The sequence below is a fragment of the Bos mutus genome, chromosome 8, assembly GCF_027580195.1.
Source record: "Bos mutus isolate GX-2022 chromosome 8, NWIPB_WYAK_1.1, whole genome shotgun sequence".
In the NCBI taxonomy this organism is placed as follows: Eukaryota; Metazoa; Chordata; class Mammalia; order Artiodactyla; family Bovidae; genus Bos; species Bos mutus.
Window position 1 is genome coordinate 51,229,871 of NC_091624.1, and position 23,063 is coordinate 51,252,933.

The 23,063-nt window shown below is 47.1% G+C and overlaps 1 protein-coding gene across 1 annotated transcript in view; it reads left to right on the forward strand.

Moving 5' to 3' along the window:
- Positions 1-23,063, forward strand: part of PAX5 (paired box 5) — a 180,517-nt gene that overhangs the window by 49,444 nt on the left and 108,010 nt on the right. Inside the window, exon 6 of the mRNA XM_070375639.1 lies at positions 10,759-10,934. Within this exon, the coding sequence (XP_070231740.1) occupies positions 10,759-10,934 (176 nt within the window). The remainder of the gene's footprint in view (positions 1-10,758; positions 10,935-23,063) is intronic.

A 23,063-nucleotide genomic window follows, 5' to 3' on the forward strand; every position in this document is an offset into this window, starting at 1 on the left:
TCTCTGCCAGTTTCCTCAGCAGTCAAGTGGAGATTCCAAGAAGATGGATCTCACAAAGTGGATTGTAAAGGGGTGAAATCCAGCATAACAGTGGTAGCCCGTGCAACTTGCTGAGGAGAGTTAGAAGATAGTGTGATTAGTTTAGTCTTTGTGCTTCCGAGAGGAGGTGGCTTTTAGACGAGCCTTTGGTGGGCTGGGGTGAAGGGTGAGTTGGCAGAAGGAACAGTGAACGGGGGGACATGGACTCTTGGGGAATGAGGAGTAGCCTGCTTGGATGGTGTTGGGGAAGATCCTGACTGGAGGGGCAGATCGTGGAGGCTAGGAGGGCTGGGCATTGTCCTGTGGCAGCCTTGGAAAGGTTTTCCTGGTGAAAATGATGCAGATAGCAGCTAATGCTGTTTGGACACTAACTTCATGTTAGTGTGTCACTGAGATTATTTCATTTATTCCTTATAAAACGCCAGAGATGGTCCTGCTTACCACTGTTCTGTTTACCGTGTCCTGCTTATGGGTTTACAGATGAAGAAACAGAGGGTTTTAGTCTTAGTTGACCCAAGGAGGGAAGTGGAGAGAGCACTGGATCTGCAGACAAGCGACTGAAGTACAAATCCCAGCTTAGTGACCTCAGCTACTCAACCTCTCTGAGCCTCAGTTTTCTCATCTGTAAAATGGGGTAAGAATATGCACCCTCGCCCCCCCAGATACTCTGAGGGTCAATGAAATTTAAAGATGTTAAGATAACTTGTCTAGGAGGCTGGCATGGAGCAGTGTTCCATCTAGTGTGAGACCAGGGATTAAAGAGCCTACGCCCCCATCACCTCTATCTTCAGACGTCTTCTCTTCCCTTCATCTTTGCTAGGGATACATAGTGTTCTCTCAGTGTATGCAGGGTCTTTTGCTGATGTAGCCCCAGAACAAATACGCTGTCCACCCTCACCTCCCCTTTGTAACCCATGGTCTTGTCTAGCATCTCCTGAAAATAAATTCTGGAGCCACTACTCCCCTCAGCAAGTTTCTCTTGCATCTGAAACAATTTCTGAATTTGGTTTGTTTCTGCTTTATGGATTGCTTTAAGAATTAGCTACAACAGGGAATTCCCTGTTGGTGCAGGGATTAGGACTCAGTGCTTTCACTGCTGGGGCCTGGTTTGATCACTGGTCAGGGAGTTAGGATCCTGCAAGCCATGTGGTGTGGTCAAAAAAAAAAAAAAGAAGAATTAACAATTAGCTATGACAGCTCTGATTGCTATCTCCCCATCTGGTGAAAACCACCCCAAACTCCCTGGACTCACTTGACTCAAGCTGGAAATGCCCCAGGTCATACCAGTTCGGTGTTCCTGACTGTGCTGGCTCCAGACTCCTGTGGCACATGACACACGAAGCCCTGGCTCTGTCTCCATCTTCACTGAGGGAGGCAGGGCTGTGAGCATGGTGGGTGCCAGAGTCCAGAAGCTGCAGACTGGCTAGATGTCACCCTCCTCGGAGCACTGCCAGCCGGACTGAGAGAGGACCTAAGAGCCTGGGGTGAGGGAAGGGCCCATTGTAGTGCCCAGAAGCATTAACGGTGGGATCTGGGAGTTATTTTCACAATTTCAAAAAAATGTAGCTCAGTGGGAAAACAAAGATTTCTCCTGTCTCTGACTTCCTCCTAGAAGCCCTCCCCAACCCCCATGTCCATCTCTAAACCAAATATTAGCAAAGAGAAAATCCCTTGGGTACCTTTGGCCATCATTTAGGGGTAGAATGAATATTGGGTTGTAGATTACTCCCTTACAAAGACTGCACAAACAACCAAAATGGAAAACACAACCAAAATGTAAAAATAGATGAATGCTCATTTAATACTATTTAGTACCCCACTCCAGTACTCTTGCCTGGCAAATCCCATGGACGGAGGAGCCTGGTAGGCTGCAGTCCATGGGGTCCCGAAGAGTCAGACACGACTGAGCGACTTCCCTTTCACTTTTCACTTTCATGCATTGGAGAAGGAAATGGCAACCCACTCTGGTGTTCTTGCCTGGAGAATCCCAGGGATGGGGGAGCCTGGTGGGCTGCCGTCTATGGGGTCGCACAGAGTCGGACACGACTAAAGTGACTTAGCAGCAGTAGACAAAATCTACATGGATTTTAAAGAAGAAAGTGGTTAGAAATGACTAACAGCCTCCTTAGTTTATTGGTGGGGCACCTAAGGCCAAGAGAGGGAGAGGAACTTGTCTAGACCCACCCAGCAAGTAAGGGCAGAGTCAGGGCTAGAACCCACGTGTGCTGGCTCGCTCCCAGCCCTTTTCTCACTGGGCCCTTCCACTGCCCTGCCATGCTGAGGATAAAGGAGGCTGTTTCAGAGCTCTGACTTGGGCTGGGCTCTGCAGGGAAATGGGGCTCAGAGAAAGGCCAGAGACTGACTCAATAGCTCCAGCCTCCTTTCCTGGGCTCCTGGGCTTCTGGCTGAGGCTGTATCCCAAAGCCCATGATGCCAGAGGAATTAGGAAGATTCCTGTTTGTTTTTTATTTTATTTCTTTTCTCCCAGGGAGCATCTGTGGGCATAAAGTATATGATGATTTTTAAAGAAACAAACCAGGACCCTCCAAGAAAAAATGCAAAACCCTTGAATCTGCTGTGCTCTAAAGAAAACGCAATGGGTTTATGATCTTTTAAGACACACAAGAGACAGCTTTCTCTTGACAGATGGGAATCTGAGGCTCTTTTGCTTCCTCCCTCTTTGCGTGACCAGACCCGATTGTGTAAAGCTTTTAGCTTCAAAGCCGGGTTGTGAATAACATTGGTTTAACCTGAAATTTAAAGCCAGCATTTCTTTGCTCCCCGAGACACAGCTTCCTGCCCCTTGCTCCCCTGAAGCTAGCTTCCAGAATGTTAATTCGACGAGCCATGGTTGACTAAGCCCAGCACTGGGTCTATTACATATTATTTGATTTGGAGTAGAAAAAAAGATTTAAAGATACCATGCCCCCTGTATACCTTTGTACTTTTGTCCATGTCTATCCATATATTTAAGCATACCATTCACATTGAAAATTCAGCTTTTCCTCCCCAGAATAAAATGGGTCTGAGTGCTTTTGGAGCCTGTCTTCAAGACCGCATTCTCCGGTGAAGTCAGATAGCATCTCTGGATGGGAAACACTACGAAAGTGTCCATTGGAGGCCTGGAGATTCAGACCAGTCCTTGTGGAGGGGGTGATTTTTCTGGTGTTCACTATTGTAGCTGTCTCTGTGCATATAGTCTGTTTGGCTCATGCTCACCCACTGTCTGTGGTACCCAGAGATAAGTCAGCCATGTCCCTGGCCTCTGAGAACCGTGAGTCTTTTTGTCAGAGTATTTGTCATGGTTGACACTTTCACCTTTCCTAGTCTGATTATTTTTCAGTTAACGTTTGCCTCTTCCACTGGGCATAACTCCACAAGGACAGGGCTGGGCCAGCTTTTGCTTATCACTGTTTGCCCTGCATTAGCCCAGCGCCTGCTCCCTTAGGTTGACTGAGGCAAGAATGAACAAATGAATGAGTGAATGAGGTCAGATGGAATGTGACATTTGCAGACCATATCTGCTAAGTGAAGGTAGTATTACTAATTTGTTCATTTATTCTGCAAATGTTCTTTTTGGAGAAGACAGAGATAAATTAACTGTGGTGTTTCTCCCCAAGGTAGCTAATAGTGCTGTCAGAGTGAAGAGCCTAGGGGCTTGACTTCTAAGACAAGGGAGAAAGTGGTGAGCTGGAAAAGTGACTAGGGCATGAAGGAAGACATGCTGGAGGAGGTGGCATGAGTACGCATGGTTAGTGTTTATCCTGGCAACTGGGCACATGCCATGAGGAGTGATCTACCTTCAGCATGGGCTCAGTGGATCACCTGTGGCTGACAGGCTGACTCTACATATCACCTCCAAATGAGTCCAAATGCAAAATTCATCTTGCCAGCTCCTAGTCTTTCCAAGGAGGATGGATGGAGGTTCGTGACATTGTATAGGAGACAGTGATCAAGACCATCCCCAAGAAAAAGAAATGCAAAAAGGTGAAATGGTTGTCTGAGGAGCCCTTGCAAATAGCTGAGAAAAGAAGAGATGCAAAAAGGAAAAATATACTCATTTGAATGCAGATGATTCTAATCCAAAGAATAGCAAGGAGAGATAAGGAGGCCTTCCTCAGTGGTCAGTGCAAAGAAATGAGGAAAACAATAGAATGGGAAAATCTATAGAGATCTCTTCAAGAAAATTAGAGATACCAAGGGAACATTTCATGCAAAGATGGGCTCAATAAAGGACAGAAATGGTATGGACCCAGCAGAAGCAGAAGATATTAAGAAGAGGTGGCAAGAATACACAGAAGAACTATACAAAAATGATCTTCATGACCTAGATAACCACGATGGTGTGATCACTCACCTAGAGCCAGACATCCTGGAATATGAAGTCAACTGGACTTTAGGAAGCATCACTACCTACAAAGCTAGTGGCGGTGATGGAATTCCAGTTGAGCTATTTCAAATCCTGAAAGATGATGCTGTGAAAGTGCTGCACTCAATATGTCAGCAATCTGGAACACTCAGCAGTGGCACAGGACTGGGAAAGGTCACTTTTCATTCCAATCCCAAAGAAAGGCAATGCCAAAGAATGTTGAAACTACCGCACAACTGAACTCATCTCACACGCTAGCAAAGTAACACTCAAAATTCTCCAAGCCAGGCTTCAACAGTATGTCAACTGTGAACTTCCAGATGTTCAAGCTGGATTTAGAAAAGGCAGGGGGACATTGCCAACATCCTCTGGATCATCGAAAAAGCAAGAGAGTTCCAGAAAAACATCTATCTGCTTTATTGATTACACCAAAGCCTTTGACTGTGTGAATCACCCACAAACTGTGGAATATTCTTCAAGAGACGGGAATACCAGACCACCTGACCTGCCTCCTGAGAAATCTGTATGCAGGTCAAGAAGCAACAGTTAGAACTGGACATGGAACAACAGACTGGTTCCAAATTGGGAAAGGAGTAGGTCATGGCTGTATATTGTCACCCTGTTTATTTAACTAATATGCAGAATACATCATACAAAATGCTGGGCTGGATGAAGCACAAGCTGGAATCCAGATTGCTGGGAGAAATATCAATAACCTCAGATATGCAGATGACACCACCCTTATGGAAGGAAGTGAAGAAGAACTAAAGAGCCTCTTGATGAAAGTCAAAGAGGAGAGTGAAAAAGTTGGCTTATAGCTCAACATTCAGAAAACTAAGATCATGGCATCCAGTCCCATCATTTCATGGCAAATAGATGGAGAAACAGTGGAAACAGTGACAGATTTTATTTTCTTGGGCTCCAAAATCACTGCAGATGGTGACTGCAGCTATGAAATTAAAAGACACTTGCTCCTTGGAAGAAAAGCTATGACCAACCTAGACAATGTATTAAAAAGCAGAGACATTACTTTGCTTACAAAGGTCCACCTAGTCAAAGCTATAGTTTTTCCAGTAGTCATGTATGGATGTGAGAGTTGGACTATAAAGAAAGCTGAGCGCTGAAGAATTGATGCTTTTGAACTGTGGTGTTGGAGAAGATTCTTGAGAGTGCCTTGGACTGCAAGATCAAACCAGTCCATCCTAAAGGAAATCAGTCCTGAATATTCATTGGAAGGACTGATGCTGAAGCTGAAGCTCCAATACTTTGGCCATCTGATTTGAAGAATGACTCATTCAGTTCTGAGTGGAAAAGACCTTGATGCTGGGAAAGATTGAAGGCAAGAGGAGAAGGGATCGACAGAGGATGAGATGGTGGCATCACCGACTCGTTGGACATGAGTTTGAGTGAGCTCCTGAAGTTGGTGATGGACAGGGAAGCCTGGTGTGCTGCAGTCCATGGGGTTGCAAAGAGTTGGACACGACTGAGCGACTGAACTGAACTGAGTCTTTCCAAACTTTGGGAGCAGGGGTTAGAAAGCACAGCCTGAACTAAAGGAACTAGCGATTCAGGCTCTGGAACTGAGAAATGTGAAGGGCGATTATTTCCCCAGCTCCTTTCTGTGGCTCCCCACCCCACTCCTCCTCTAGTGAGGCTCTGATTACCTCTGTGGCTTCTGTGGCCTCTGTGACCCAACCCCCGCCTGCCTGTCCAGAGTCTCCTGGGGTCTCTTCACCCCAACTTCCTCTGTCCCCTTCATCTCCACCTCTGCCTATTATATCCTCCCTTGCCCCTTTGCTCTTGCTGACATTTTGTCCTCTGCTTCCACTTCAAGCATGACTCCCTTTGGGAGGCGCTTACCTGGTGCAGAGTAAACTCTATGTCAGTATCTGTTAAATGAATGAATAAATGATTGTATGTTTAGGAGGGCCCCAGGCCTTCTTAAGGAAACCATAGACTTTTGGCATCTGTGCAAAGTGGCAGGTAGACTTCGCCTCCCTCCCACTGACATGCCCCACCTCGTGGCAGGAGTGGCCGGGAGAGAGGAAGCAGAGGCAGTGCTGGGGTGAATGACTGGACAGGTGGCTCTTCCCCGCCCAGTCTGTGTCTGGGTCACAGGACAGTCTGCACACTCTCCCAGGCTCAGCCCACGGTGCTGTGGCCGACTTTCAGAAGGCCAGAGCAGGACGTGGTGAGCCTTCTTTCTGGAAGACTTGGTGAGGCTGCCTGTGCTGCAGAATTAGTGGTGTCCTGGGCTCTGGGCCTCCGAGGACCCTGAGTGTGTGCACTTGATTTGGCATGTGTCCTGAGCCTTAACTCTGTGCCAGGCCCTCCTTGGTGACCACACAGTGACCTTGCCCACAGGAGCCCTCAGCTGAGCCACCCTCTCTGAGCTTCCTCAGTGGAGGCGAAGCTCTGGCTTTCCAGAGCTCTGAGCTGTGCACAGAGCCCCAGCCTGTGAAGCCCTTGGGAGAGGACAGGAGGGCAGCCTGGCTGCCAGGGAGTGACCTCCTCCAGAGGCCGAGGTGGGGGCATGTCTGGTGGGGCAGCCCAGTTGGGAGGGAAGAGGTGGGCTCAGCAGGGCGAGGCCTTGGCAGGAGTGGCCAGGAGCTGGCAGACAGGAAGGAGCCTTTATTAGGAGTTTGGAGCCTGGCAGGGAGGACAGGGGCTAGTGAGTTTATGTGGAATTGGTGGGCAGGGAGACGTCTCCTAAAGGTGGACGTGGTTACTCTGATGGGAAGAGACTCCTCAGTGGGAGCACTGGGGAACTCAGGCCAAGGTCATGCTTTGGCAAGAGTGCCTGGGGTCAGGATGACTCGCCAGAGCAACAGCTGAGGAGAAGCCAGCTGAGGCTTCTTCCCCCGTGTATGTATGTGTGTGTACACCTGTGCACACAAGGGCCACTTGATGAATGCCAGCCAGTGGAAAACACTGCTGGGCAGACACGTCTGAGCCAGGAGCTCCCACATACTGCTAGTCTTGGTGCCCTTGTGGGATAATCCCCCAGGGTTAGGCCATGATGGAAGAGGGGACTCTGAGGATGATGTCCCGTGGGCAGGAGTAAGGACCTGTCTCATGGAAGGCCAGTGTCACAGGCTTCTGGAGGAGGGCCTCAGGCTCCAGACTGGAAGACATGAGTCAGAGATCCCGCTAAGGAGCCCTCATGTTGGTGTGTCTGGTCTTTCCATCTATAGCCCAGCTTAGGTATCCTCTTGGGCCAGAATTGATCTGGGATCCATTTTCTCAGGGGTGTACTGAGCCACCTCTGAAGAGCCTTCCAGTAGAGGTTGCTGGGGCGCTCTGAGCTCTCTGCCTACACAGGGAATTGTAAAAGGCCAGCACTCATGTCAACACCCAAAGCTAGTGTCTTTGTTAAAATGTCAGAGCCTGTATTGTAGTTGCCCCCAGATAAGACATCTGGGGAACACTAACTTCGGGCAGTATCTCAGGGACATAGTATCCCACTGCTTCAAGCTCCTTGGTTTGGCTTCCTTCTTCACATGGGTGGGGCTTTGACCTGATGAATGAAGTTTAGGGCAGCAGCAGGCTGGTGGGGCAGGGGTGGAAGGGGGATTGGGGAGCCTCCTGTAAGGGCACCTGCCAGGGAGAAATCTGACACACGCTGGTTCCCCCTAGGGCTTCCCAGTGGCGTAAGCAGAGGCCTCTCCTCTGGGCTTGGCTACCAGCAGTGTTTCTGGGTGGCCCTGAATGAGCAACTTGGTTCCAGAGGGCCTTGGGGAATGATGGCCCTGGAGGCCATTCCTCACTGAAATTTTTCACCCACCTTATTTTCTCTTGTTTTGAATGGTTCAGACCCAAAGCTCACAAAATATATTTCAACCCATTTAATTTTTAATTGATAGTTTGTAACATTTTCTTTGAAATGTAGGCATCATCACAGATCCCAGGGACTGTGATAGTGTGAAGAGCTAACAATACAGAACCCATAGAGATTTAATCCTGTACTTTCTTTGTAATTTACATTTCTGAATAGGCAATACATTTAAAGTTCTGTAACAAAGCAAACAAAACAATCATGCTATGAAAAGTCTCCTTCCCCTTTGCCTCCATTTGTTTAGTTTCTACCTCCATAAATGGGTACCACTCTAAATATTTCTCATGTTGCCTTCCATATGGCTCCGTATGAGAGAAACACACACACACACACACACACACACACACACACACACATCAGTTCAGTTCAGTCCAGTCGCTCAGTTGTGTCCTACTCTTTGCAACCCCATTGACTGCAGCACGTTAGGCCTCCCTGACTATCACCAACTCTCAGAGCTTGCTCAAACTCATGTCCATCAAGTCAGTGATACCATCCAACCATCTCATCCTCTGTCGTCCCCTTCTTCTCCTGCCTTCTATCTTTCTCAGCATCAGGGTCTTTTCCAATGAGTCAGTTCTTCACATTAAGTGGCCAAAGTATTGGAGCTTCAGCTTCAGCATCAGTCCTTCCAATGAATATTCAGGACTGATTTCCTTTAGGACAGACTGGTTTGAACTCCTTGCAGTCCAAGGGACTCTCAAGAGTCTTCTCCAACACCACAGTTCAAAAGCATCAATTCTTCGGCGCTCAGCTTCCTTTATAGTCCAACTCTCACATCCATATGTGACTACTGGAAAAACCATAGCTTTGACTAGACAGACCTTTGTTGGGAAAGTAATGTCTCTGCTTTTAAATATGCTGTCTAGGTTGGTCATAACTTTTCTTCCAAGGAACAAGCATCTTTTAATTTCATGGCTGCAGTCACCATCTGCAGTGATTTTGGAGCCCAAGAAAATAAAGTCTGTCACTGTTTCCATTGTTTCTCCATCTATTTGCCATGAAGTGATGGAACCATGGTTCCACCACCATGATCTTAGTTTTCTGAATGTTGGATTTTAAGCCAGCTTTTTCACTCTCCTCTTTCACTTTCCTCAAGAGGCTTTTTAGCACTTCACTTCCTGCCATAAGGGTGGTGACATCTGCATATTTGAGGTTATTGATATTTCTCCCGGCAATCTTGATTCCAGTTTGTGCTTCATGCAGCTCGGCATTTCACATGATGTATTCTGCATATAAGTTAAAGTTAAATATATATATATATACACACACACAAACACAGTCATATATATATACACACACATACATACACACACAATGCATGTAAAGTCTTATTTTCTTCCTTTTTTACACAAAAGATTCTGTGCTGAATCTTATTTATTTATTTTTCATTTAATGATGTATCTTGAAAATCTTTCTGTATCACTTCACAGAGGAAGTCCTCTTTCCTTTTTGCTGCTGCACAGAATTCTACTGTGTGAGCATGCTATGACTTATTTAACCAGTTCCTAAAACAAATTCTTGGGTTGTTTCCCGTCTTTTGCTACTAGGACTTTGTATATGTATCTCTTCCTATATGTGTAAGTCTAACTGTAAAATAAATTCCCAGAGGTGCAATTGCTCTATCAAAGAGAACTTGCATTTGTGATCTTGATTTTGTTGTTCGGTCACTGAGTTGTGTCTGACTGTTTGCGACCTGATGGACTGCAGCATGCCAGGCTTCCCTGTCCTTCACCGTCTCCTGGAGTTTGCTCAAATTCCTGTCCATTGAGTTGGTGATGCTATCTAACCATAAGCTATGAGCCATGCTGTGCTAGGCTCAGGATGGGTCAGGATGGGTCATAGTGGAGTGTTCTGACAAAATGTGGACCACTGGAGGAGGGAATGGCAAAGCACTCCAGTATTCCTGTCACGAGAGCCCCACGTGATCTTGATAGATTTTATCAAATTGTCCACCATGGGTGTGTGACGAGTAGACTCCCATCAGAACTGTGTGAGAGCATGTGTTTCCCTACGGCCTTCCTAACACTGTGTTTTATTGGCTGGTCACATGATATGATGCCAAATGTCCCAGGTAAGGGCCCCAGCTCTGGGACAAAACTGATCCAAGGGAACCTTCAGTGCAGGAGAGGCAGTGGTGCCTGGTGATTAAGCCTCTGAGTCAACCTGAGTTCCAATCCTCAGGCAAATCAGTTTACTTTTTTAGGTCTCAATTTTCTCATCTGCAAAATGGGGGAAATAATACCATCTGCATTGGTTTTATTGTGAGGATTAACTGCAATGATGCATGCTTCACACAGGGCCTGGCGTGTGGCTGTGGGAAGCTGGCTCTGGCCTAACCAGTTGGGTGACCTTGGCAAAGAACCCCTCCCCATCTGAGCTCCTGTGTCCTCTCTCATCAGGGAAGGAGGTGGGCTTGTGTGTCTCCCAGACCCTCTTCCCAATCCAGGGTCTGGCCTGTCTTGCCCAGCAGCTTGTGGGACCCACACTCACCCCTCCTCTCTCATACTCATCAAAGGTATTCAGGAGTCTCCTGTGCCGAACGGCCACTCACTGCCAGGCAGAGATTTCCTCCGGAAGCAGATGCGGGGAGACCTGTTCACGCAACAGCAGCTGGAGGTGCTGGACCGCGTGTTTGAGAGGCAGCACTACTCGGACATCTTCACCACCGCAGAGCCCATCAAGCCCGAGCAGGTATGACCCCGACTTGCTGCCTCCGACATCCGCCACCCGTATGCAGGCCTGGGTGACGCACTCAAAGGCATCTGGCGGGGTGTGGGTGAGAGTGCCAGGTTTTACTCACAGCCATACTTGGCAAGTGGCGGCCTCCCAGGATGTCTGGAGGACGCATCTGGGGCTCTTGCGATTGCTGGCCCTGATGCCTGGTCTCTTGGGCCCAGCGGGGGTGTTCTGTGTCTGGTTGCTCTGCCATTGCTGAGTGGTGCTGTGCTTACCTGGGGCTCTTCACACAGGGTGGTGTAATGATCTCCTGAGCCACTTGAGGTGGTCTTGGGTCATTATCCTGTGAGTCAGGATGCAGGTGGAAATACGTAAGCATCGTATGGCCATAAACCCGGTGATGATGGCACTGGCGTGTCCCCCACCGTCAGCCCTCTTGTCACATTGCCCTGTCATGCTTTTAGAATTGAATCCAAGAGTCTGGAGATGAAGAAGTGTTTCACTGGACAGACTCACAGCTGCGTCATTTGCAAGAGAGGGAAGAAAGCAGGATGATCCCTTGCTAGCATCCCCCTGCTCTAACCTGGGCTGAGAAGCAGTCACTGCCTGTGGCTGCAGAGAACGGAGGGACCAGAAAGGCTCTGCCCAGGGAGAGGCTCTCAGGACCTGGATAAGGTTTCCCCTGAGTACCAGATTTGATTCAGGCGACTGTTTCCTGGTGCCCCGTATGTGACAAGCCCTGGGCTGGAGACCTCACAGGCACAGGTGGCTCAGACTTGACTCCTGCGTGCTGAGAGCTCCCATCCGCTGGGTGAGATGCAGGGGCCTGAGAGTAGTGACTTCCCCAGCACTTGCTGGCTGGTCCTGGTGGTGAAGACTAACCTGCTGAGCTTCCTCTGCAGGCTAATGAGAGGATGGCTGCTGAAGTTTTCCCAAAGAGTTGCCCCAAACAGTGTAGGCTGCAGGACAGGCTGCCATGGAGAGAGGAGGTGCCGGAGGGGACCTTGGACGGGGAGGAGTGAGCAAGGCTCCAGGGACCACCATACTGTGACAGTCTGGCTGTCTTTGTGTGGTTACTAGGAGGGCACTCACAGACCATCTAGCTACTTTGTTTTCAGATGGGGAAACTGGGCCTAGTGAGGCAAAGAGGCTTGGCCTAAGGTCACCCAACAAGTCTGGGCTTCCCTGGTGGTTCAGATGGTAAAGAATCTGCCTGCAGTTGCAGAAGACCTGAGTTCAATCCGAGGGTGGAGAAGTTTCCCTGGAGGAGAGAATGAATACCCACTCCAGTATTCTTGCCAGGAGAATTCCGTGGACAGAGGAGCCTGCCCATGGGGTCGCAAAGAGTCAGACATGACTGAGCGACTTTCATTCATGCACTCACTCACCCAACAAGTTATGTATTCACTTAACAAACACTGATGAGTGTTTATTATATGCAAGGCACAGAGCCAGTCACTAGGTACATAAGTGAACAAGACAGGCTTGGACCTGCCCTCAGGGAGACTGCAGATGTGTGGAAGAATCACAATAAAGAAGGATTACTCAGAGGGTCACGGATGACAGATGTGCTAGGCACTGAGGAGGAGACGTCTGAGGTTCTCTAAAGGCAGAAAGCAGGTGCTGATCCAACCTGGAGGCCACAGTGGCTTCCGCTGAGCCCTGAAGGGACCTGGTTGGGAGAACTGACTGGCAGAGGGAATAAGAGTATAAAGACCCTGAGGCCAGAGAAGTGTGGCAGGAGTGAGGAAGGAAAGAAAGTGTGGCTGAGCTTCAGGGAGGGGCTAGGGGAGGGTAGGAGAGGCTGGGTAGCCGGGCCTGGTCTCATAGACGGTGCTCAGCGTTTCCGTCTTTCTCCTGCAGTTGAGTGACACCTCCTCCAGGAATCACACGGTCATAGGTGCAGGTCAGAGCTAGTCTCACACACTCTAGGCCCTGGGCTCTAGGGAGAAGTGTCTGTTTCCATCACAGGCAGCCTGTCCCACTGCTCAGAGCCCTTCAGAGAGATGGCTGAAGCTGCATTCCATCTGACTCCATAAGGAGAAAGCAAAGGGACTCAGCTTGGAACCTTCCTTGGAGGAAGCCCACATTTCTCTCCAGAATCTGGGAGAAAAGTTATCTTGTAACCTTTGACAATATTACGAAATTTTAGAGCCAGTAGGGCTCTAAAAAGAAGCAAGCTATCAATCTCCTCATTTCTTAGAGGCCCACAGAAAAGATAGGGTTTGTCTGACCTCTGCACAAAATCTCTGGCATTTCTACTAAGCTCTTACTTACTTAATTCAGACATTAGGTGTCAGGGATCATGTTTCCCTCTGTGTTTCATGTGATTCTCATGGAAACACAGAATCTAATCCTAGTTCATTCAGCTTGGAATGCCCTAGAAGCCCAGGCAGACTATAGGGCTTCATGCTTTGGAGGAGTCCACCCATGTATCCATTTACTCACTTGCTCAGACGCTCATTTGCTCATTTATCCAGCATATATCTTACATGGTAGCTGTGACCCTGGCACAGTGCTGGGCACCCAGAGGCAGGAGGGCGGGATGAATCAGACGTCAGCTCAGCCCCCAGCCTCACAGGGGCAATGTGATGTGGATTCAGAACCTGCAAGGCGAGGGAGAAAGTTCTGTGGACCCTGATGAACAGAGACGTTGCCTCCGCAGGGGGCACAGGGAGGAAGGATGTTAGGGAGGAAGTGACACCAGGGGACAGGTCAACAGGGCTGTGTGGAGATGCGCCTTGAAGGAGAAACCCTGTTCCTAGCAGTCTGGCCTCGCAGTGTCCTTCAGAATGGCACGGACACGCTGCGGGCCTGACTCTGATTGTGTGGGCTCTGAGGCAGGGCCTGCCTGCGGGATAATGACTAACTCAGTGCTTTCTGGTTAATCTGCTTCACCTTCCCGTAATGGGCCGTAATGAGGAGAGATAGGAGGTGAGACCACGGGGCTGCAGGTATGCACAGAGGCACTGGACTATGAATGACGTACCCTCGCTCTGCACTCCCAGTCACTCTGGATAAATGTTGGCCGAGCAAGGGGCCACAGGCTGGGAAGGGACGCGTGTCAAGGGTACAGGTTTCTCATACCTGCGGGCAGCCTGGCCTCGTGAGCCCCAGTGGTCAGGAGGGGGCCCAGAGCTCTGGCCACCAAGACCGGCCCCTCTTCCAAATGTGAGCTGATCTGGTCTCCAGGGTCTAGTGGCAGCTCGCGGGGGAAGATGAACATTTACTGGCCTTGGAGTTGGGAGTGTCTGACTCCAGTCCAGCCTCTGTCCAGCTGGGCAAGTCACTTTTACTGCAGACCTCAGTTTCTGTACCTGGGACAGTAGAGAGTGTGATTTTGACATCAACCTAGCACAGCCCAGCAGTAGTGGCAGTGATCTTCCTGTCTATGCATGATCCTCTACAGTTTCCAGAGATCTTTCACATCCATCCTCTCATCCGACTCTCCATGTAAATGCCTGCTACACAGGCTGGGCAAGATTTGTGAGCCCATTTTACAGGCTGGAACATTTGTTTTCAGACCATTCACCCCCTTTTCAGGCTTCTGGGATTTGTCGAGGCTGCAGAGCTGGACTCTGACCTCAAGATCTTTTGTCTACCTTGGACAAGACAGATATATGGGCCTCCGTGTCCCCAAACAGTTCTAGGAGCCAGTTTTCTGATTTTCTGGTTTTCAGAACTGGCCTTTTGCAGCCAGAGTCCGCTGGTCATTCTTAGAACCCTCAGACTCTTGCCAGAGGCTTGGGTGGTCAAATCCTCCTTAATCTCCCTGCCTCCAACTGCCATGGGAAGAGCATACTTCTTCAGGGCCAGGATGGGGTCCTGCCTGTCACTTCCACAAGCTCAGAGTCCACCCTCACCTGGCTGCTCTTCCTGCCAAGATCTGTCCTGGGTGGAAGCATCCATGCTTCTTCCTTTTATATAGGAACTTAGTAAAACCTTGTCCCTGGGTAGAATGGGTTAATGTATACACACTCCTAGGACAATGAAACACTTCCTTTTCAAAATGGTTATTGAAAAGCAATTCTGTTTTTCCTTCATGTGGAGTGAGTAAAAATCACCTTGGAGGAGAAGAGAAAAAAAAAAAAGAAGCGCGGTCGGGTGGTATGTGCGTGTGTGTGTGTGTTTTGAACAGTGGAATGTGTTTCAGTAAAACTCACGTTGACGCTGTCATGGGTGCCACGCTGCTGGCGGGAGCTGGTCCCTCCTCCGGCCACGGCAGGAAGGCCACCCCCCGAGCACAGCCTGCCGTATTTACTCTCGGCAGACTATTAACCAACACTAGGCTATTAATCTGGCTTTTGAGCCTTCACTAAAGCCCATAAAAGCTCACAGTTGTCAAATGGAGTTCATTTTAATTTCCTTTCAATCACAGTAAATTATTCAGGTGATAAATCAGCTGGAGCAGCCTCCTGGCTGTAATAGAAACCCTAATTCCTGGCTAATTATCCAGCCCATTGCTGCCAACAGATCAATACGGGCGCAAAATGGAACGGGCCCAGGGCCCTCCCTCCCATTGGGCCAGAGACAGGAAGACAGCTGGGGAAGGGGGATGTGCTGCTGACCTCCCAGGAAGTTCAAAGGTCGCAGGGGGTTAAACTGGGAGAAGTCCTGTCCCTTGCTAACAGAGAAGCCACCAGGAATGCCTCCTGCTCCCATCAGCTGCTTTGGCCTCTGCTCAGTGGCATTTCTCCAGGCTGGTGGGCCTGGGGCTGAGTGTTGCCTGCTTTTATGGGCATCCTCTTCCTGGGAAGGGGTTGGTTTTGTGTTTCTGAGCAGGAGTGGGCTGGGTCATCAGCTGGGTCATCTCCCTAAGTCAGGAAAAGAGCTGGGGACTGTGAGGAAATGATGAGGTGGCAGACATGTTTTCTTTCTTCAGGGAATTCCGGGAGGAGAGCAGGTAGGGAGAGAAGCGGGACAGGAGACAGGTGTGCCAGGCTTAGAATGGGGAAAGGCTTCCTGGAGGAGGTGTCTTTCATGCTGTGCCTTGAGGGATGGGCAGAATGCAGCTCTGTGGAGAAGGTAGAGTAGGTTGAAGAGGGCATTCTAGGCAGAAGGAGCAGTACGGATGAAGGCGTAGAGGGTGGAAGTACAGCAGGGAACTGCAGGCCAGGCTAAGTGGTTGGAATATGGGCTGAGTGAAAGAAAGTCAGAGACACCAGAGCTGGAGAAGCAGGATGCACACCCCAAAGGGCTGGCAGGTGGCAGTGAGGAGGCCTGGCTTTGCTTTGGAGACAGTGGGTCCCAAAGAGCCCGGAGTCTGAGGCTTGGGCTAGTCTGCTGTCCTGGAAGCAAACTTCCATGGAGCTCCTGAATCTTGCGCTGGTCCTGCTGCACTGGTGGCTTTCTCTTCCTGAAGCTCATCCTTATATAATAGCCCTTGTGGTTTCCCACTGCTCAAAATCTAAATCCCAGCTTTTTATCTTCATCCCGGCCCTTCACCATCCCCATGGCCCTCTGCTTGCCTACACAATGCTCTGCTGGAGCCAGGCCTGACCCCTCACTGCTCCACATGGGTTGGGCTCCGCATATGCGAGGGGGCCGTGGACGATGGCTGTGTGTGTGTGTGTGTGTGTGAATGTATGCCCAAGTGTGGGAACCCCAGGGATGGCTCTGAGCTTGGAGTGAGGCAGGGACTTCAGTTATTATTCTTTCTTGGTGCTGTTATTCTCTAAACTCCTGCTCACAGTTTCCCTGGATGGAACATTCTTTCAGTCTGTTTCTAAATCTATGCTGTTCAGGCCCAGCAGGAGTCCTGCCTGCCCTGGGAGCCCTTCACTGACCCACTTAGTCCAGGCTGTCTTGCCTCTTGTTTGAGCTCATGAATGTACCGGGTTCTAATCATTACTGTTAATAATTGTTGTATTCATTGCTTACCAGGGATCTGGCTCTAGTCTGAGGAGAATTCTCCCAGCCCCATCTCATTACAAAGTCACAAAACTCCTATTATCCCCATTGTGCAGACAGGATGGCTGAGGCTTGGTGAGATCAGTTCAGTGACTTAGCCACAGGGACACAGTAAGTGTGGAGCCAAGTTGGAAGCCAGGTCCAGAGTTCACACTGGTAGCCACTGGATTCCCCACAGTTAAACACAATCAGGCTGCCCATGGACTCTTCCAGGCAGGCAGTGTCCTAGAGACACAGCCGGGGGGTCCAATCTACTCACCCTGGAGCTCTGCAGGAATCAGGAAGTGCTGGGGCTGCCGGCGAACCAACATGGTCTCTGGAGGCCTGAGCCGAAGTTGGGGCAGTGACTGTCCCCCTCTGCTCTGAACTAGCTGTGCTCCTCTCACTTTGCACTGCAGGGCTCTGCTCAGGGCCAGGCTCCTCCACTGCAGACAGAATAGAATTTATTCAGAAGACGAGGCTGAAAGTCATTCCTCGAACCAGGATTGAAAGAGACACGTGTACCCCAGTGTTCATTGAAGCACTGTTTACAATAGCTAGGACATGGAAGCAACCTAGATGTCCATCGGCAGACAGACGGATGGATGAGGAAGTTGTGGTACATATACACAATGGAATATTACCCAGATATAAAAAAGAACGCATTTGAGTCAGTTCTAATGAGGTGGATGAAACTGGAGCCTGTTTTACAGAGTGAAGTAAGTCAGAAAGAAAGAAAAACACCAATATAGTATATTAACACATATATATGGAATTTAGAAAGATGATAGTGACAATCCTATATGCAAGACAGCAAAAGAGACACAGATGTAAAGAACAGACTTTTGAACTCTGTGGGAGAAGGGAGGGTGGGATGATTTGAGAGAACTGCATTGAAACATGTATATTACTGTATGTAAAATAGATGGCCAGTCCCAGTTTGGTGCATGAAACAGGGCACTCAAAGCCAATGCACTGGGACAACCCAGAGGGATGGGATGGGGAGGGAGGTGGGAGGTGGGTTTGGGACAGGGGGACACGTGTACACCCGTGGCTGATTCATGTCAGTATATGGCAAAAACCACCACAATATTGTAAAGTAATTGACCTCCAATTAAAATAAATAAATTAATTTAAAAAAGAAAGCCTTTCCTTGAAGGGATGACTGGAGAAATTGGGACTGTTTGGTCTAAAGAAGGGAAGATTTAGGGGTGTGAGTGGGGAAGGAGACAGGCTTAAGAGAACTTTCTAATAGCCCAAGCTTTCTCATAGTGGAGTGGGCCTCCTTGTGAAGTAGTGAGCATCCCATCACTGGAGGCATAAAAGGAGAATCATATATTCTGTATTAGAAGTTTAAGAATCCACCGAGGACTTGATCAGTTAAAAGTCAGGGTCCTTCCAACTTGAGAGAATGATTCTAGCGTAAGAAGAGTGAGATGGTCTGATGGGAAGAGGGGAAGGGACAGGAAAGGCAACAGAAGGAGACCTTTCATGCTGCAGCGTGGCAGGGACACTGAGGGCAATTCCCTCAGGGTCCTCACTAGGGTAGGCAGAGAGGCCTGAGTCACAGGGGCTGTGACTCAGAGCCGCAAAGGACTGGAGGCTGCAAGGTCTTGGGAGACCATTGATGAGCCCAGCTCCTCCAGTGCATAGAACAGGGCTGGGGTTCCTGGTGAGACACCAGGACCAGGCATCTAGACACCAGGGGCTGCTGCTGTCCTCACCGCCCTCATGCAGCGCCCAGCGTCCTCTGCCCAGAGGTTCAGGGCCAGACCCCGAGGAGGTAGGCAGTGGAGAGGATGATTAAACAGACTTGTATCCTGCCCACAGGGGCCACCACCTGCAGGGAGTCTGGCAGAGTGTGAGGCATAATTGAAGATAAAGGAATTGCTCGCTAAAAAATCCCAACAACCTCTCACACAGCACTCTTGCTCACATCAACTATGAGACAGAGTATATACAGTATAGTCTTCATTTGGCAGATGAACAATTAAGTAACATGCCCCAAGTGATGTAGCTGGCAAGAAGCCACATTGTCCAATCTCTGCTTTTTGTGGGTGTAGACTGTCTTCTGAAGTCAACCCCCTGACCTCTGCAAGTGTAGATAGCTCCTGAATGCTCGACTGATTTCATTCAGCAAATATTTATGCAGCACCTGTTCTGTGCCAAGTACTGTGCTAAGTTCTGGGGTCCCAGCAGCCACAAAGACAGTTATGGTCCCCAGAATTTACCAATAGCAATGGAGAAACAGATTTTAACAAAATAATTATGCCAGCAAAAGCAGTGTACTATTACCAATAATTACAGAGGGTGACGAGCATGGAGAACAGACAGATTAGGGTGTGCTGAGAGGCAAGAGTGGGACCTCATTGAGATGGGAGGTCAGGAATGTCTGTCTGAGAATTGCACCTTTGAGCTCAAGGTAGGGAAGGGTGGTGGGAATAGTGTCTCAGGCAGAGGGAACAGCCAGCACTGTTCCACACAGCCAGAAGGTCTGAGGCTGGGAAGACTTTGGGCTTTCATGGTGGCCTGCTCTTAGACCAGTCACTTCTCTCTGGGTCATGGTTTCTGCCTTTGGGGTGGGAGGTTAGACTGACTCATCCTGAGATCTATTCTAGCTCTAACATTCTGTAAGAGATCAAACAAATTGGGAATTCATCTCTTATTTTTATTTTGACTTGTTTACATTTTTTTTCTTCCTGTCTGTTCTGCTCTTTTAAATGACAGGCAAATTCTGTGTGTGTGGGGTTTAAAGATTATAAGTGAATTGTCAAAGAGCTGCCAGTGCCTCGCTGGGTTGCTCTTTCATTCATTTATTCATTCATTCATCCAAGAAATTTTTACAGATGTGCCACGTTAGTGACATTGACCGCCTGCGCTGTGCTGTGTGGCATAGAGTAACAGCAGTAGATGCAACCTCAGTTCTCTGATGGGTTAAGAATAGTTGTCATTCAGTTTGCTCAGCTTTATTTCTTGTTGCAAATATGGGCGTGATGACACTTTTTAAAGCATCAGCAGAAGTCAGATGGCAATAGAAAATATCTTCAAATGTTAAGAGATAATAACAATTGACCTGTCTTCAGATAAATGATCATTTAATAGTGAAGGAACACATTTTCAGACAAAAAGAGAGTTTACCGCTAATACACTCTTGGTGAGCTGCTAAACAATGTACTTCAGTAACAAGGATATGAGAGACTTCTGGTTTGGGCTCTGATGTATAAAGAGCCTGGGAGTCACCACTTCCCTATTTGCAACAAGAAATAAAGCTGAGCAAACTGAATGACAACGACTATTCTCTCCCCATCAGAGAATTAAGGTTGTAGGGCAAGCAGCTACTGCAAAATTTGGAAAGACAATACAGAGAGTTACAGCTGAGATCTACCAGATTAACATAAAACCTCATGCTAAAGGCCTGTTTACCTCAGTTTCTGTACTCAGTACTGTTGCGTCCAGCTTTCAACAAAAAGTTAGGCAAGAAAAAAAAAAAAAAACGGACTGAAGAGATAAAGAAAGCATCAGAACCAGACTCAGCCATTAGAGTTTAGAATTTGACAGATGGCCCAGGTTTTAGAATCATTAGATAGGGATTTAAAAAAAGTATTTCTTTGGTTGCGTCAGGTCTTAATTGCATCACGCAGGATCTTTTGTTGAGGTGCACAGGCTCAGTTGTTGCAGTGTGTGGGCTTAATTGTTTTGTGGCATGTGAGATCTTAGTTCCCCAACCAGGGGTTAAACCCACATACCCTGCATTGCAAGGTGGATTCTTAACTCCTGGGCCACCAGGAAAGTCCCTAGAAAGGGAATTTAAAATAACTATGATTGATATGTTAAGGGATTTACTGGAAAAATGATACAGTATGAAAGAATATGTTGGCAATGTAAACAGAAAGATGGAAACTCTAAGAAACAATTGAAAAGAAATGCTAGAAAAATTTTAAAAAATACAGTGACAAAAATAAAGAAGACCTTTGGTGGGTGCATCCATAGACTGGACATAGTCAAGTAAGGCATCAGTAAACTTGAAGATGTGTCAATAGAAACTTCTCAAACTGAAATGTAAAATAAAAAAGAATGAAAGAGCAAAGGCACAAACCAAAAACTAGAATAGAACATGATACAAGAATTTGGGGACAATTTTCGAGAGGAATAACATATGCATAATTGGAATACCAGAGGGAGAAGAGAAAATGAAGAAGTATTTGAAGTGTTAGTTGCTCAGTCATGTCCGACTCTTTTTGTGACCCCATGGACTGTAGCCTACCAGGTTCCTCTGTCCATGGAATTCTCCAGGCAAGAATACTGGAGTGGGTAGCTATTCCCTTCTCTAGGGGATCTTCCCAACTGAGGGATTGAAGCTGGGTCTCCTGCATTGCAGGTGAATTTTTTACCATCTGAACTCACCAACCTAGAATTGTACCCCCAAAATGAAGGAAAAATGAGGAAAAGTAGTAATGGCCAAGAATTTTCAAATATTAATGTCAGATAATCAAACCACAGATGTGGGAAATTCAGAAAATGTCAAGCAGTAGGTGAAAATACCACAATATCTAGACCTGCACATATCATATTCAAACATCAGAAAACATAAGATGAAGAAAAACCTTGAAAGAAGCCAGAGGGACAAAAACCACCTTACTTAAAGAGGAACAAGGAAAAGAATCAGAGTGGATTTCATGTCAGAAACCATGCAAACAGGAAGAGAGTGGAATGAAATATTTTAAGTACTGAAACGAAAACCTACCAACCTAGAACTCTATACCTTGGGAAATTGTCCGCCCAAAGTAAAGGAAAAATGAAGATTTTCTGTCAAACAAAAATGGAGTGAATTCATGACCAGCAGACCTGTCTTGCCAGAAATGTTAAAAAAAAAATAATTCTTTAGAGAGAAAGAAAATAATATAGGTCAGAAACTCAGATCTGCAAAAAAAAAGAAAAAAAAGAGGGGTGTCAGAGAAGGAATAAATGAAGATAAAAATTCTTTGATTTTTCTTAGTTTTAATTGCTCTAAAAGGAAATTGCTTAAAGCAAAAATATCACAATGTATCCGTATGATTATAACATATGGATGAGTGAAATGAATGGCAGTCAGGTCACGAGGGACAGAAAGAATTGAGAGTTGGGAATGCTCTGTTAGAAGGGACTTTACTACAATTTAAGAAGCACAATGTTATTTGAAGGTTAATTTAGATTAGTTGTAAATGTATATTGAAAATTCTAGGGCAATGACCAAAACTATCTTTTTGACTTAAAAATGTTTTAAAAATTGTGATGAAAACACATAATACAAAAATTACCCTCTTAACCATATTTAAGTATATAGTTCAGTAGTGCTAAGCAGACAAAATGGACTCATATGACATATTTAATTAAACCCAGAAAAGGAAGAAGAAAATCAGGGAAAAAAAGAAATAAAAAGCAAGTTCAATAATTAGAAAACAATTACAAACGTGGTAGATATTAATCCAATTATATCAATAATTGCTTTCGATATTAATGGTCTAAGAAACCCATTAAAAGAAAGGAACTGTCAGAGTACATTAAAAATAGTTCACAAGACCCAACTATTAATATATATTGCCTATGAGAAGGATCTGAAATACAGAAAGAAGGAATAAGATTTAAGTCCCAATTAAGAAGTAATGATAAATAATGGATATACAAAGGATTATTTAAATAACTATTGACTGTAAGCGTCAGCTTCCCTGGTGGCTCAGTGGTAAAGAAAATGCCTGCCAATGCAGAGAACACAGGTTCAATCCCTGGGTCGGGAAAACCCCCTGGAGAAGGAAATGGCTACCCACTCCAATATTCTTACCTGCAAAATCCCATAGACAGAAGAGCCTGGCAGGCTATGGTCCTTGGGGTTGCAAAAGAGTCGGTCACAACTTAGTAACTAAACAACAACAATAAAAATAATGGCTGGTTTGGGGGATTTAAAAACAAAGTAAAAAAAGAAAATAATAATATATAAGGTTGGGAGTAGGCTACTCTGAGTTGAAAATTCTAAGACCCTTGTATTACTCAGCTGGAGGACAAATATATTAAACTGTGAATCTGGTTATGTCAGGGATGCAGGTAAACAAATTAAAGGTCATCATTAAAGGCCTAACAATGGAATGTATAACTTCTAAACCAGAGGAGGCAAGGAGATATATATAGTATCAGTGAGTCCAAGAGAAAACAGAGGAGAGGAAGGAAAAAGCAAAGAAGGTTGGACCATTACAAATACAAAATTAGATAGTAGATGGTAGA